General features: G+C 25.6%; 1 protein-coding gene across 3 annotated transcripts in view; it reads right to left on the reverse strand.

The window, feature by feature from the left end:
- Nucleotides 1-17,102, reverse strand: part of LOC117171463 (calmodulin-like) — a 458,393-nt gene that overhangs the window by 406,916 nt on the left and 34,375 nt on the right. The window contains exon 1 of one of the 3 annotated variants that reach the window (XM_033358804.1): nucleotides 4,502-4,868. The exons of 1 other annotated variant lie outside the window; for it this stretch is intronic. In XM_033358804.1, coding sequence (XP_033214695.1) covers nucleotides 4,502-4,681 — 180 coding nt within the window. In that variant the 5' untranslated portion in view covers nucleotides 4,682-4,868. Of the gene's footprint in view, nucleotides 1-4,501; nucleotides 4,874-17,102 lie in introns of those variants that run through there. One more of the 3 variants, XM_033358806.1, reaches the window with a different exon arrangement.

The following is a 17,102-nucleotide window of genomic DNA, read 5'->3' on the forward strand; positions in this document are numbered from 1 at the left end:
TCTGATAATCTAAGAAATGAGAATTTTGTTTTATAACAAATTACTCATAAATTAGATACTACAATACTATACTAGTCTTTTAAAGAAATTAAAAGTCACTTTAAATATGCACTGTTCCATAGGCTCACACAAACTTACGAGCGAAGCGAGCCTTGTGCGTATCGCGGAAAGAGAATTATTCTTTTCACAAATGTAGAAAATAATTTTCATAAACTTATTTTTTCTAATGATTGAAGAAATGAGAATTTATATTTTATAACAAATCACTCATAAATTAGATACTACAATACTATATTATTTTTGAAAGGAAATTAAGAGTAATTTTCAAAATGCATTATCTCATAGGCTCACACAAAATTACAAGCGAAGCGAGCCATGCGCGTACCGCGCAAGTGGAATTGTTTTTTAGAATATTTAGACAATATTTTTTATAAAATAATTTAAGAAATGCAAATTTATATTTAATCAAAAATATCTAACGCATGAAATACCACAATACTATTTTATTCTTTAAAAAAAAATTGAGAGTCATTTTAAATATGCACTCTCCAATAGGCTCACACAAATTTACGAGCGAAGCGATCCTTGCGCGTAGCGCGGAAAGAGAATTATTTTTTTCACAAATTTAGAAAATAATTCTCTTAAACTTATTTTTTCTAATCATTTAAGAAATGAGAATTTTATTTTATAAGAAATCACTCAAAAATTAGATACTACAATACTATATTATTTTTGAAAGGGAATTAAGAGTAATTTTCAAAATGCATTATCTCATAGGCTCACACAAAATTACAAGCGACGCGAGCCATGCGCGTACCGCGCAAGTGGAATTGTTTTTTTAGAATATTTAGACAATATTTTTTATAAAATAATTTAAGAAATGCAAATTTATATTTAATCAAAAATATCTAATGCATTAGATACCACAATACTATATTATTCTTTTAAAGAAATTAAAAGTCACTTTAAATATGCGCTCTTCCATAGGCTCACACAAACTTACGAGCGAAGCGAGCCTTGTGCGTATCGCGGAAAGAGAATTATTCTTTGCACAAATTTGGAAAATAATTTTCATAAACTTATTTTTTCTAATGATTGAAGAAATGAGAATTTATATTTTATAACAAATCACTCATAAACTAGATACTACAATACTATATTATTTTTGAAAGGGAATTAAGAGTAATTTTCAAAATGCATTATCTCATAGGCTCACACAAAATTACGAGCGAATCGAGCCATGCGCGTACCGCGCAAGTGGAATTGTTTTTTTAGAATATTTAGACAATATTTTTTATAAAATAATTTAAGAAATGCAAATTTATATTTAATCAAAAATATCTAATGCTTTAGATACCACAATACTATATTATTCTTGAAAAAAAATTGAGAGTCATTTTAAATATGCACTCTACAATAGGCTCACACAAATTTACGAGCGAAGCGATCCTTGCACGTCGCGTGGAAAGAGAATTATTTTTTTCACAAATTTAGAAAATAATTTTCTTAAACTTATTTTTTCTAATCATTTAAGAAATGAGAATTTTATTTTATAAGAAATCACTCAAAAATTAGAGACTACAATACTATATTATTCTTGTAAAGAAATTAAAAGTCATTTTAATTATGCACTCTCCCATAGGCTCACACAAACTTACGAGCGAAGCGAGCCTTGCGCGAATGCGGAAAGAGAATTATTCTTTTCACAAATTTAGAAAATAATTTTGATAAACTTATTTTTTCTAATGATTGAAGAAATGAGAATTTATATTTTATAACAAATCACTCATAAATTAGATACTACAATACTATATTATTTTTGAAAGGGAATTAAGAGTAATTTTCAAAATGCATTATCTCATAGGCTCACACAAAATTACGAGCGAAGCGAGCCATGCGCGTGCCGCGCAAGTGGAATTGTTTATTTAGAATATTTAGACAATATTTTTTATAAAATAAGTTAAGAAATGCAAATTTATATTTTGTAAAAAATATCTAATGAATTAGATACTACAATACTATATTATTCTTGAAAAGAAATTATAAGCCATTTTAAATATGCACTCTCCCATAGGCTCACACAAACTGACGAGCGAAGAGAGCCTTGCGCGTACCGCGGAAAGAGAATTATTCTTTTTACAATTTTAGAAAATAATTTTCATAAACTTATTTTTTTTAATGATTGAAGAAATGAGAATTTATATTTTATAACAAATCACTCATAAATTAGATACTACAATACTATATTATTCTTGAAAATTTAAGAGATGAGAATTTATAGTTTATAAAAAATGACTAAGAATGTAGATACTACAATTCTTAATTATTTTTAAATATATTTCAGAATTCAGAAAAAATTCTTTTCTATAAAGTAGAACTTTTATTTTTAAGACTGCAAATGTAACGCAATTTAATAAACAATATCAAAACCGTGGAAATATTTAATAATATTCTTTGGGATGGAGTCCTCAATCCTGAGTGGAAATAATTGCAGTTATCTCGCTATTGTAAACCACATTGTAATTACCGCAACTCCACTTTGCGAATGTTGCTAATCGAAACTGCGGGTTATAATTGTTGATAGGCTATACAACAGATTGATAATAAAGCAAATCTCACATCTTGCTATCGGAATTGATTTACTGTGCGCAACGATAATTAAAAAAATAAAAAATAAGATCAATTTTTTTTAGATTTTGCTAACTTTATAAAAGGAATAACAAAACCAGTAAAATATAAATTTTATTAATTAATTAAACAATAATACGGTAACTTGTTTATTAAATGAAGTAGCAGTAAATATACGTGCGCAAAATGCGCATCCACATTTCTTTCCTAAGAATAAAAATATAAACAATAAAAAATCTCTAATTAAACAAACCTTTAAATAATAAGTTTTAAAAGTTTTCTGAGTAATGATTAGTAATTGATTATTTGGAATCGAAGGCATTTGGAATTAAAGAAAAAAAAATATATATATATTTTCTTTAATTTCAAATTTTATTTAGTTCCAAATGAAAAAGTTTAAGATCAGGTAAATTTTTTTAAATAGGACAATATTTCGATCAAAATGAAAAAAATTGAAAATGTTTTATTGCTGAATAGAAGCGTCCAACATTAATAATTTTTTAGACTAAATTTTTTTTCAGAAGCTCTCAAAATTTGTAAATATTTCAGAATATAAGTTTAAAATTTTGAATTTTCCAATAGAAATAAGTTGAAATTGTTCCAATTTTCTAATTCAGAGCGTTCATAATTAAAAAATTTAATTTTGTATCGCAGTATCACGAAACTGAATAATTTCATATCAAAATTTTAAACATGAAAATTTTCAAAATAAAATATTTTTAGGCTAGAATGTTTAAAATTAGATTATTTGAATATAAATTAAATTGAAGTGATGTTATTTCTCAATGAAGAAAGTTCCGAATTGAATAATACAAACTTTTAAATTTTGAAATTAAAGACCTAATTTAGTTTTTGTTTTTGTTGAATGAAGCTCCTGGAATTTCATAATTTCAAATTGTTGTTACATTCAAAAAAAGATAATTTAGTATTAAAATTGATTAGAAAATTTTTCCTAAATTTATTTTCACCGTTTAAATCGACAAACTTTCAATTAGAAACCTTCAAACTAAAATTAATCTAAGAAAAAGTCCGAAATGAGCTAATTTTAAATGGAATTTTTTTTTAATTAAAGTAAAAAATGTATATTTCGAAGCGTTACACTAAAATTACACTAAAATCCTTTCAAAATTTCAATTATTTTAATAAAATTGAAATCGTTTAAAAATAAAGCATTTTTTGATTATACTGTTAAAAATTCAAACCTTTTAATTTTAATTAAATGGTTATAACTCAAAATAGGGGAAAACTCTGAATGTAGCATTCAACGTGTAATTTTCGAACTCTATAATTTCAACGGTTCAAAATTAAAAAAATCAATTACGGAGATATCAATTATAGAATTTTATCTCTTTTTATTTTAATCATCGCCATTTTGAACTCACAAATTTCTCGTGACATATATTTTAATTTAAATAATTCCTTTTTTTCTAAATATCTTAACAAAACCCGAAGAATTCTAAAATGTTACAATAAAAATTTAAAAATTAGAGAAAATTAAAAACAAGATTGTCGTACATTTAAAGTAATTGAATAAATTTTTTCAAATAATAAATGTATTTTAGGTAAAAAATAAGGTTTACAAAATAAGATTATACTTTTTTCCATCATTTTTTATCAAATAAAAATTTCCTAAATGTAATTTTATTTCATGACAAAATTTATTTATGAATTTTTCTCAACATTCCTGATTAAAAGAAATTTTTAATTTTTTAATAGTTTTGAAATAATAGAAACTAAATTCGTTCTTAACATGAAAAAAGGATTACTCACACCATCAACAAAATGTCTGAAAAAATCTATACTGATTTAAGTTTTATTTAAAAAAGATTGATTTTCATTTTCGAAGATTTCAAAATATGTTTGCTATATCTACCTCAGGGATTTCAAACGCAGCTTTCTGTAAAACTGCTGTTATTGTTTTGAAGAGGTTCCTATTGCTTTCTTCGTCATCCTTCAAGTTGAAAATGATAATATTGTTTGCTCTATTCATGCGATCGAACGAGTCGATAGACTTTTTAAGATTTTTTAACGCATCCGCTACACCACTCTCCATGTTTTCGCGTATCCCTTTAAAGACACAATTCCAAACACATTTTTGAAGCTAAAAAAAAATCACAACAACTTTTTTATTTTAATTCGCACTGGAGGACAAGGCAAGGCCCAGTGATCAGGGAGTCGGAGCTACAAACTTTCGTTTGCAGTCCCCCCATTCTCGGCCTTCCTAGAACTGTTGGCCCAGGCAGTTTCGCAGGGGAGTCGGGCGAGAGCGGTTACGACTGCCGTCTTGGAAGGGAACGCGGTGCGCGAGTACTCAGTCGAGTATACTGCGCAAGATTATGCAATCCAATTGGAAACAGTTCAGGCGGCCCTGACTCTTTACGTTTTGATCTCTCAGAGTTCAGTCCAAAGCTATTTGAAGACAACCCTCAACACTGAATTTAAAAAGAGAGTTTGATTATTTACAAAACATGTCTGCTCGCTACAGCGCACAGTAGGAAAAAAGTGCATTTTTTGGTTCAAAATACGATTCCGGCCTGATTTTTAATTTAGTTTTTTAATTTTTTAATAAATAACTGAATATGACGAAAAAATAGCAATTTTTTCTATTTGACGTTTACTGCGCAATAAACAAAACATTGTGTCGTCAGAAAAATTCTTTTTTTCGATGTAAATTTTTTAACATTAGGAAATTCATGATAAATTCAGAAAAATTCATAAATTGCTGATAAATTTTTTTTAAACAAATTTAATAAATAAATGCATTATTTGGGAATTTGACGACGAAAAAGCTAGTTTTTTTCTAATGCCAGTCCTTCTAACTGGGAGCTTTAAAATAATTTCAGTAACATTCATAATAAGTTGCATAGTTTTATGTTTTTTCAAACAAATTTCATTTAAAAATGCATTATTCGGGCATCTGTCGACATAAAAACTCGTGTTTTTTTAAAAGTCAGTCATTTTAATTAAAAAAATGTTCTTTTTTATTCAGTACTCACAGTTAGCCAACACAAGAGGATTTTGAATACAAGGAATGATTACACAATACAGTTAATAATTGATGTATATGAAAAAATATTTTTAAAAGAATTTTTTCTGAAATTAAAAAAACTGACTTAAAAAAAAGAGTGTTTACATCGACAAATGCCCGAATAATTCATTTTTAAATTAAATTTGTTAAAGAAAAACATAAAATTAATCAACTAATTATAAATATTACTGAAATTATCGTAAAGTTCCCAATTAAAAGGACTAACATTTAAACAGACGATTTTTTCCGTCGACAAATGCCTAAATAATGCATTTTTTTTATTAAATTTGTTAATAAAAATCATAAAATTCATGAACAAATTATTAATGTTGCTGAATTAACATGCAGGTCTCAATTAAAAGAACTGACATAAAAAAAACGAATTTTTCATCAACAGATGTCCAAATAATGCATTTGTTTCTTAAGTTTGTTGACAAAAAAAAATTATCAAAAAGTGATGGATGTTGCTAAAATTAGCATGAAGTACCCAATTAAAAGGACTGGAATTGAAAAAAAATGAATTTTTCCGTCGATAAGTGCTCGAATAATGCATTTGTTTATTAAATTTGTTTGATAACATCAGAAAATACATCAACAAATTATGAACCTTCTAAAATTATTATAAGGTTCCTAATTAAAAAAAAAACTGACACAGAAAAAAATGACTTTTTCTGACGAAAAATGTCTGAATAATGCATTTGTTTATTAAATTTGTTTATAATGTAAAGAATAATAGACTTGAGAGAAACGGTTTTCATAAAAATATTGTATCCATTCAAATTTCTTGCAATATAATTTTAAAAAGAACGTTAAATTATTGAAAATGATAGAAAACACATTTCCAACAAATAATTTGTTTACAAAATTTTGTTGTTTATTGTATCATGATGGAATATCATCATATAATGTAAATATATGAAACGTCGATGATTACAACAATTTTCCTATTATTCAGGAGCAGCGGGAATGTTAAATAGAAAACATTTTAATTTTCTTCTTCATATTTCTTTATTTATAAAAAGAATTAAAAAGTTAAATTGAAATTCAAATTTGACAACTTTTTTTGAAATTTTATGAGCTTTCAAAAAAAAAGCCATGCAAATTTGAGCATAGGTTCAACAGAACTTCTGAATTCAATATGTGTTTAAAGCAAATCTGGAAAATTGTATATTTTGCAGGACTTTAAAAAATTGTAGGAAAAATTTGAATCATACAAAAAAATATTTTGAGCTTTTACAAATTTTAGTGAAGAGATTCTAAGTTAATTTTAAATCATTTTTAATTTAAAAAAAAAATGAATTTTAAAGGAACATTGAAAAAATATTATAAAACAATTTTAATTTTTTTTATAAAATTTGAAGAAGAATGCAGAGAATGCAGGCCTCTGCTTGGGAATTATGAAAAGAATTACACTAAATACACAGTTGAAATTTTTATTAAATTTTTGAATTTTCAAAATAAAAGACCAATTTTCTACAAAACAGTTGAATTTTCACAAAAAAAAATGTTTCAGTGAGCACTTCAAAAAAAAAAGGATTTTAATTTTAAATTCAAAACAGATAAATACAACCAACAAAGACCAATTTTAAACCAACTATTTAAATCTTCCATTAAAAAGATTTATTCTTAACCGTACAGTTACATTTTTATTAACCAAAAAAATAATTCTCTACCAAGAAATACTAATTAATTTAATTTGATTATTTTTTAGTTTATATTGTTCTCGTTTTCTAAAAATTTGGAACTAAATAGTTGAGCTTTTATCTATCAAAAAAATTGAACCAAAAATGATGTGATGTCATTTTTGTTGAGAAGAATCAGTTTTCAAATAAATAAAAAAAAAATTTTCAAAGAAACAGTTTAATTTTGTTTCAAATAGTTAAGTTTTATAAAAAATTATGAAATTATTAAGCTAAAGTCAATTTTTTTATAAAAAAATTTGAACATTCTACCTAAAAATATTAATTTTCAACAAAAATATTATTTTAAATCCGATCAGTTAAATTTTGAACGAAATAGTTGAATTTTCACTTCAAACAAATTATTTTTAACTAAAAAAAAAAACGATCGCTTCGATCAAAATAACAAATTTCTAACTAAAAAAATAAAGTTTCAAGAAAGTCGTTCAACTTTTAACCAAGGAGTTCAATTTTTGTTCTAAAAAGATGAATTTCAAACAGATTAATTTTCCAAAAAACAATTGTATTCTTAAACAAAAAATGTATTTTCTCTCAAAACATAAGATTTTTAAAATCAATCTCATTAATTAAATTATAACTATTTTGTTTACAATATCGTATTTTTTGGCAGAAAATCAATCTTTCTAGTAAAAGAATAATATTTTTGAATTCAAGATCTAACTCATTTGTAAGAAATGAGGCTTTTTGGATGAATTTAACCATTTCTGACTTAAAATAATAAAATTATTAAAATATTAACCATTACATTTTTTAAGGTTGAACTTTTTCAGTTTAGAATGCAACTTCTTTTTTGAAAATGAACTTTTTTTATTGCAATTTTGATTTGATATATTTCAAATCTTCAAAAATCTCTTCGGATTTTATCAAGAATTTTGATACAATTATATTTATATAATCTTAAAAACAAATTAACAAATAAATTTAGAGCTAACTATAAATTCAATTATTAAATTTTCGGGACGATGCACTTTCGTCAATGATTTATCGTGTAAAATGTGTCGCAGGATACTCAAAGCTAATGCTTGAAGATATATAGACGATAACCTAGGATAAATAGGTGTCATAATTGCAAGATCGACCAGAAATAAGGCCAACCACTTATCGTCCCTCATCTTTCTTATTAGTAAAATTAATAATACTATTAACAAAAAAAAAATTTAGGGACTGTCGTACAGGTTGGGACACTGTATAGGGTGGAACACTATATCGATTGGGACACTATATACGTTGGGACACTGTATAGGTTGGGACACCGTGTAGGTTGGTGCACTGTATATGTTGAAGCACTGTGTAGATTGAGACACTGTATAGGTTGGGACACGGTGTAGGTTGGGACACTTTATAATTTGGGAGACTGTATGGGTTTGAATACTGCATAGGTTGGGACACTGTATAGGTAAGAACACTGATTAGGTTGTAACACTGTATAGGTTAGGACACTGTATATGTTGGGACACTATATCAATTAGGACACTATATAGGTGTGGAAACTATATCAGTTAGGACACTGTATATGTTGGGACACTTTATATGTAGGGACACTATGTGCGCTGGGAGACTTTACAAGTAGGGACACTATGTACGCTGGGACACTGTATAGGTTGGAACACTGTATAGGTTGGAGCACTTTATAAGAAGGGACACCGTATAGGCTGAAACACTGTATAGGTTAAAACACCGTCTAAGTTGAAACACTGTATAGGTTGGGACACTGTATAGTTTCGGACATTGTGTAGGTTGGGACACTGTATAGGTTGGAACACTGTATAGGTTGGGACACTTTACAGGTTGGGACACTGTACAAGTTGAGGCACTGTACAGGATGAGGTACTGTATAGGTTGGAACACTGTAAAGATTGAGAGAATGTGTAGATTAGGGCACTTTATAGGTTGGTACACTGAATAGGTTTGGTATACTGTATGGGTTGGGCACTGTATAGATTAAGCATTATGTAGGTTGGGACACTGTATAGTTTGGACACTGTGTAAATTGTGACAATGTATAGGTTGGAAAACTGTATAGGTTGGAACACTATAAGTTAAGACACTGTATAGGTTGGGACACTGTATAAATTCGGACATTGTGTAGGTTGAGACAATGTATCGGTTGGAACAATATAAGTTGAGACACATTATATGATGGACCACTATATAGCTTGGGACATTATGTAGGTTGGGACACTATATAGGTTAGAGCACTGTAGAGGTTGGGACACTGTATATGTTGGGAGACTGTATAGGTTGGAACACTATATAGGTCGAGACACTGTACAGATTAGGCCACTGTATAGGTTGAGGCACTGTATAGTTTGGACATTGTGTAGTTTGGGACATTGTATAGATTAGGACACTTTATAGGTTGGTACACTGGATAGGTTTGGTATACTGTATAGGTTGGGCACTGTATAGTTTGGACATTGTGTGGTTTGGGACACTGTATAGTTTGGAAATTGTGTAGGTTGGGACACTGTAAAGATTGAGACAATGTGTAGATTGGGACACTTTATATGTTGGTACACTTGATAGATTAGGTATACTATATAGGTTGGGAAAATTTATAGTTCGGACATTGTGTAGGTTGGGACACTGTATAGGTTGAAACACTGTATAGGTTGGGACACTGTAATAGTTTAGTCACTGTATAGGTTAGGACACTGTAAAGATTAAGAAAAATGTGTAGATTGGGACACTTTATAGGTTAGTACACTGGGTAGGTTTGGTATATTGTATAAGTTGGGACACTGTATAGTTTATAACACTGTATTGTTGTGGATTGTGTAGGTTGGGACACTGTATAGGTTGGAACACTGTATAGTTTGGGACACTGTATAGGTTGAGACACTGTATAGGTTGGGACACTGTACAGGTTGAGACACTGTATAGGTTGGGACACTGTGAAGATTGAGACAATGTGTAGATTAAGACAATTTATAGGCTGATACACTGGATAGGTTTGGTATACTGTAGAGGTTGAGAAAATGTATAGGTTGGGACACTGTACAGGTTGAGACACTGTATAGTTTGGAACACTGTGAAGATTGAGACAATGTGTAGATTAAGACAATTTATAGGCTGATACACTGGATAGGTTTGGTATACTGTAGAGGTTGAGATACTGTATTGTTTGGGACACTGTATAGTTTGGGACATTGTGTAGGTCAGGACACTGTATAGGTTGAAAGACTGTATAGTTTGGGACAATAAGTAGGTTGGGACACTGTATAGGTTAGGACAATGTATAGTTTGGGACACTGTACAGGTTGTGACACTGTATATGTTGGGATACGGTATAGTTTAGGACACTGTACAGGTTGGGACACTGTATAGGTTGAAGTACTGTATAGGTTGGGACACTGTATAGGTTGAGTCACTGTATAGGTTGGGACACTGTAAAGATGGAGACAATGTGTGGATTGGGACACTTTGTAGGTTGGGACACTGTATAAGTTGAGACACTGTACAGGTTGGGACACTGTATGGGTTGGGACACTGTATGGGTTGGGACACTTATAGTTTGAGACATTGTGTAGTTTGGGACACTTTATAGGTTGGGACACTGTATAGTTTGGGACATTGTGTAGGTTGAGAAACTCTATAGGTTAGAAAACTGTATTAAAGATGGAATAAGCGTATTCCAGAAGAAGAAATCAAATGTTTTATATCGAAGTGAAGCAGTTTTGAATTTGACTTGGATATGATTTTAATAAGACTAAAAGGCCAAGGGATAACATTCTTTATAATAATTGTTAAAAATTGATATCTTAAATTCATAATTATTATATAATGTTTTTGTTTAATATATAGAACATCAAACTGTTTACTAAAATGCGCTAAAATACGCTATTATTTTAAAAATTGTATAAATATATTCAAAAACTTAAACAGCTTGAATCACAATAGCAATTTCAGACTGAAAACACCAAAGTAACATACAACAAAGTTATTTAATATTGTAAATCTTATTGTAATTCTATTTTTTTTAAATCATTAAGATAAGGTCAAAAATATTTACATAACCTAAAATTGTTCCAAAAATTTCGATTTTTTTTAAATCGCATGATTTTGTGAGAAATTACCTATTCCCGGTGCTAAATGTAAACATAATCTTACATTTTTCAACATTTTTTAATCTTATTTTTAAATCCAAAGTTTTTTTACTAAAAATACTGATTTGCGGTGTACAGCACCGACATAACCTAAGATTCTAAAAAGTTGTGAATCTTATTTAAAAAATATAATTTAATTTTTGAAAATACCAACTTTAACGACAGCCAGTAAGATAATCAAAAATTATTAGAAGATTGTTAATATTGTTTGAATTGTAATTATTTCTTCATAATGTCAATTTCCGATATAAAATGCCCACGTAACCTTAAATTGCTGAAAATTGTAAATCTTTTTTTTTAATCTATTTTTTTTCTAAATACAAATTTTAGTTTCTAACAAAAAACACTAAGACAGTCCGAAATATTCGACGATATATAATAAAATACATAGAATAGAATAGAATTTTAAATCTTAAATGAAACCATTAAAACCTCTCTAATTTTTAATAATATTAATTTTCAAAAATGAAGAGTTTTCTAATAAAAAGATTGTAGATTATAGATAAATTGTATAATTATAACATTTAAAATAATTTAAACCATTTTAGCGTTTAAATTTTTCTATAAATTTTAAAGTTTTAAACGAAATAATTTTACTTTAACATAAAATTTTTATCAGTAATGTTTCTAAATCACATTATAATCTTTAAACTTTCTTACATTTTCAAAAAAATAAGAAAAACTTAGTTATGGGCAAAAACTTGTTTTGAAGAAAATTGAAATTTGAATAATTTTTAAAGATTAGAAGGTTCAGAAGGTCCGATAAGATTAAAAAAGGATTCTCTTAAGATTCGTGTGCAAATTTTATATAGTTTTTATTATATTATTATAATATAATTAATATAATTTAATTTTTAAAATAAATTTGAGAAATATTTAGAAAAATTGAAGAAATTCAAAAAGAATTTTAAGCTTTAGAAATTGTTTAGAAATTTAGATTCTTAAAGATTTTAAAAATAAATTTTAGAAGCTTTAAAATAATTTTGATAAGTTTCAAGAAAATAAAAAAAAATGTCTTAAAATTCCTGGGAAAATTTAGAAGATTATAAGTCAATTCTCGTACATTTTGAATAATTTAAAAAAATTTTAAGAATAATTAGAGTTAATTAGAAATATGATTGGGCATTTAAGACGTTTCAAATAGATTAGAAATATTTAAAAATTTAAAAACTTTTCTCTAAAATGTATTAAATACTTTTTGATTCCTTCCAAACTTATGAATGTAATATATACATCTTTTGAAAAGAATCAAATTTTTTCTATTATTTTGTAAAATCCTATAAAATAAAAAATGGCTTAAAATTTTCTGGATTCTTTTTTTTAAATCTAATACAGCAGTGAAAAATCTTTTTGAATTAATTAATTGGAAAATTAAATTGATCTGATAATACTCTGCCGGATACCAAACGACGTGTTATATAAGAAAATAATGAAAAGGAGCTGGATACATTTTATTAGGTTTCAGAAAATATCAAATATAAATGTGTATTTTTATATAGCCTGATTCATATTCCACATTTCAAATCGTTTTCCTAGAATTCTGTGAAAAATGTTATTTTGCTCGCGTAACAACTTGGAAGAGTATTGGACTCTATCGTAACCCGAAGTTATACAAATGACTTTGCAAGAGACAGTTTCCAATAAAAATAAATGTATGCAACATAAATTTATTGACTGGGAATATTTTATTTTGCGCAAATGCTTGAATTTTATTTAAATTTTTTGACATGTAGATTTTTGAAATTAATAAAATTTTAATCGTTTTTATTTAAGGTTTGATTTCCTCTTTTTTTATTAATAATCAATTTTTTTCTACCATCCATTTTCAAACTTTATTAGAATAAACAGTTTCACGTCTTACAAAATTCTGATTTCACCTTGATTTTTTGCGATTAAATGAAAAAATTTTTTAAATGAAATATCAAATTGTAATTATGCAGATCGACATTTAAAATTTTTAATTATACGAGTTTCAATTTTTGCAATTAGAAATTCTCTAATTTTTATCATCACAACCACCACAATTTATTTTTATTTATTATATATTTTATTACATTATTTTTTTTTCTTATAATTTTATTTCAAACTACAAAATTTTTAAACTTAGGCATTTTTTAATGAAATTCTTAAAAATTTTAGAAGTTTAAATTGAAAATCTCTAAATTAAAAGGTAACATTTTTAAAACATTTTTAATTTAAAATAATGCAAGTTTTAATTTATACAATTGAAAATTCTGTATTTTTGATGATTTACAATTTAAATGTGATTAATTTGAAAACTCTTGACTTTTGATCTTCAAAATCATTAAAATCATCACAATTCAACATTTTTTATTTATACATCTTTGAACATTCTTAAATTACAAATTTAGGCGTTTTTCAATGCAAATTTTTCAAATTAAAAAATTTGTATTGCCATTTCTAAAAATTGTAGATCTTTAAATTTTAAATCGTTAAAATTGAAAAGTTTTGTATTTTGAAAATTTACAATTAAAAATGATGTCAATTTTAGGTTTTACAATGAAAAATTCTGCATTTTTGCTGATTTACATTTAAAATGTCATCAATTTGAAAACTCTTGACTTTTGATCTTCGAAATCTTAAAATTCATCCCAATTTAGGAATTTTTATTTATAAATCTTTAAAGCTTAAGCATTTTATAATAAAAATCTTAAACGTTTAATAATTTTTAATTGTAAATTGCACAAATTGATGAACTTTTAATTGCTATTCTTACAAATGTTAAATCTTTAAATTGAAAAGTTAAATTTTTTTTTTGATTTACGATTTAAAAATATGCAAGTTTCAAGTGCTGCAATAAAAATTATGCAATTTTGATGATTTAACATTTGAATTTTTATCAATTTCAATACTCTTGACTTCAAATCATCACAATTGAAAATTTTTCAGATGTTGATACATATTTAAAATTTAAGAATTTTAAAATAAAAATCTTAAATATTTAAAAACTTTTGATTGTAAATTATTAAAATTGAAGAATTTTTTAATTTCAGTTTTTTAAAATCGTAAATCTTCAAATCGAACATTTTTAACATTGAAAGGTTTTTAATTTTTAACATTTTTAATTTTGAAAATTTTTCAATTAAAAATGATGCCAATTTTAGGTTTTGGAATTAAAAATTCTGTAATTCAGATGATTTAGATTTTTCATGTCATCAATTTCAAAAATCCTTTAAATATTTAAGAATTTTCCATTCTTAATTGTTGAAAATAAAGAATTTATAATTGCAATTCGGATTTGCAATTAAAAATGTAGTAATTTTTATGATTTACATGTGAAATGTCATAAATTTCAAAACTCTTGGCTTTTGATCCTAAAAACCATCAAAATTTAAGGTTTTTTATTTATACATCTTTAAAATTAAAAAATCTTAAACCAACAAACTTGAAAATTTTTTAATTTTCAATTTGTAAAGTGTTTAAGTTGAAGAACTTTACAACGCAAAACTTTAAAATTGTATCATTTTTAATTCAAAATCCTTAAAATTGAAGAGTTTTCAATTCACAGAATGTAAATTAAAATTTCTGTAATTTGAATGCTTCGGAACCCAAATTTCTTCAATTTAGAAGATTTAATATTTAAAGCTTGACTTCTGATCTTAAAAATCATGAAAATTAAATTTGTTATTCATGTGTCTTTATAATTGAAAAATATGTACCTGGAACTGTTGAAAATTGTAAAAATTAAAATTTTAAAACTTCACAGTTCAAGATTTTCTGATTTTGGTATATAAAATTAAAAATTTTGTCATATTGATACTTTACATCCGAACCTTATTTAATTTGGAGGATTTCAAATTGAAAAATTTACTTTTTAAATACAAAATCAAATTGAATTCAAGAATTTTTATTTAAAATTTTCTAAAATTTAAACGTCTTTAATTGCAACTCTCAAATTTAAAAAATGTAAATTGTACGTGTCTAAAATTAAAAAGGTTTTACTCTGGAAATTTACAATTAAAATCATTGAAGTTTTGCAATTAAAAATTGTCTAATTTCGATGATTTACATTTGAAATTCGTTCAAATTCAAAGATTCAGAATTAAAAACTTAACTTTTAATATTTAAAATCATCCAAATTTAAGAATTAATATTTATACGTTTTTAAAATTAATTTAAAAAATCGACAATTAGAAATTATGCCAATTTTAGTTTTTGCAATAAAAAATTCTGTAATTTATATTATTTCGATTTCAAATGTTATCAATTTAAAAACTCTTGATTTTTGACACATAAAATCATCAAAATGTTGAGAATTTAAGAATTTTAATTTATACATCTTTAATATTTAAGAATTTTGAATTGAAAATTTCAAATATTTAATAATTTTCAATTTTAAAATGTTGAAACTGAAGATTTTTTAATTGCAATTCTTGAAAATTACAAAATATAAATTTGAAAACCTTACAAATCTTTAACATTTTAATTTTTTTTAATTACAATTAAAAACTATCTTTAATAATTAAGAATTTTTAATTGTCAATTGTTCAAATTGAAGAACCATTAATTGTAAATGTTATAAGTAGTATAATTAAAAATCAAATTTTTTTCAAATTTAAGAGTTTTTAATTTTAAAAATTGATAAGTAAAATTCCTGTAATTTTGATGCTTTAGATTAAAAAATTCTTTCGTTTCAAAAATTTAGAATTTGAAACTTGACTTTTGATCTAAAAATTTGTTAAATTAAAATTTGCATATATATTTTTTATAGTTAAAACATTTTCAATTGAAACTCTTTAAAATTTTAGAAACCTAAATTTTAAACCTTCAAAATTTATTTGGCAATTAAATATCATAAATTAAAAATTCTATAATTTTGATCATTAACATTGGAAATTTATTCAATTTTTAAGACTTTTGATTAAATACCTGACACTTGATTTTCGAAATCAATAAAATTCAAGATTTTTCATTCATGCATCTCGAAAATTTTAATGTTTTTAATTTCGACTGTCTAAAATTGTAGAATCTTGCATTGTGAAACTTTAAAATTGAAAAGTTTTTGATTTTGACAATTTACAATTCAAACTTATTTAAGTTGTTAGTTTTAGAATTCAAAATTCTGTAATTTTGATAATTCATATTTGAAATCTCTTCCATTTGGAAAATTCACAATTAAAAACTTGACTTTTGATCTTCAAAATCATCTGAATTTAATAAATTAAAAATTATAAAATGTATAGGTTTTTAAACGAGGATGCTGTAATTTTTATGATTTACATTAGAAATTTCTTCAATTTGGATTATTAAAAATGAAAAATTTTACTTTTAAACTTCTAAATTATCTAAATTTTGTTATATTTATTTATACATTTTGTTAAATTTAACTATAAAAAACAAACAATAAAACCAAATCATTTTTAATTATACACATCGAAAATTGAAGGATGTTCAATTTCAAAACAAAATTTAGGACAGAATATCATATTTAAATTAAATTTACTGATTACTAGAAGCTGATTAAAATAAAAATGAAATTAATTTTTTACGTTAAATATTAAATTATACTCGATTTCTGGTCTAATAATTGGAGAAATGAGAAAAAATCTGCCTCATACCGGATGGTCTCGGTGGCCTAATTGGTTAACGCTCCACTTATGGAACGCGGCGTTCTCGGTT

The sequence above is a fragment of the Belonocnema kinseyi genome, chromosome 4, assembly GCF_010883055.1.
Source record: "Belonocnema kinseyi isolate 2016_QV_RU_SX_M_011 chromosome 4, B_treatae_v1, whole genome shotgun sequence".
Lineage (NCBI taxonomy): Eukaryota > Metazoa > Arthropoda > Insecta > Hymenoptera > Cynipidae > Belonocnema > Belonocnema kinseyi.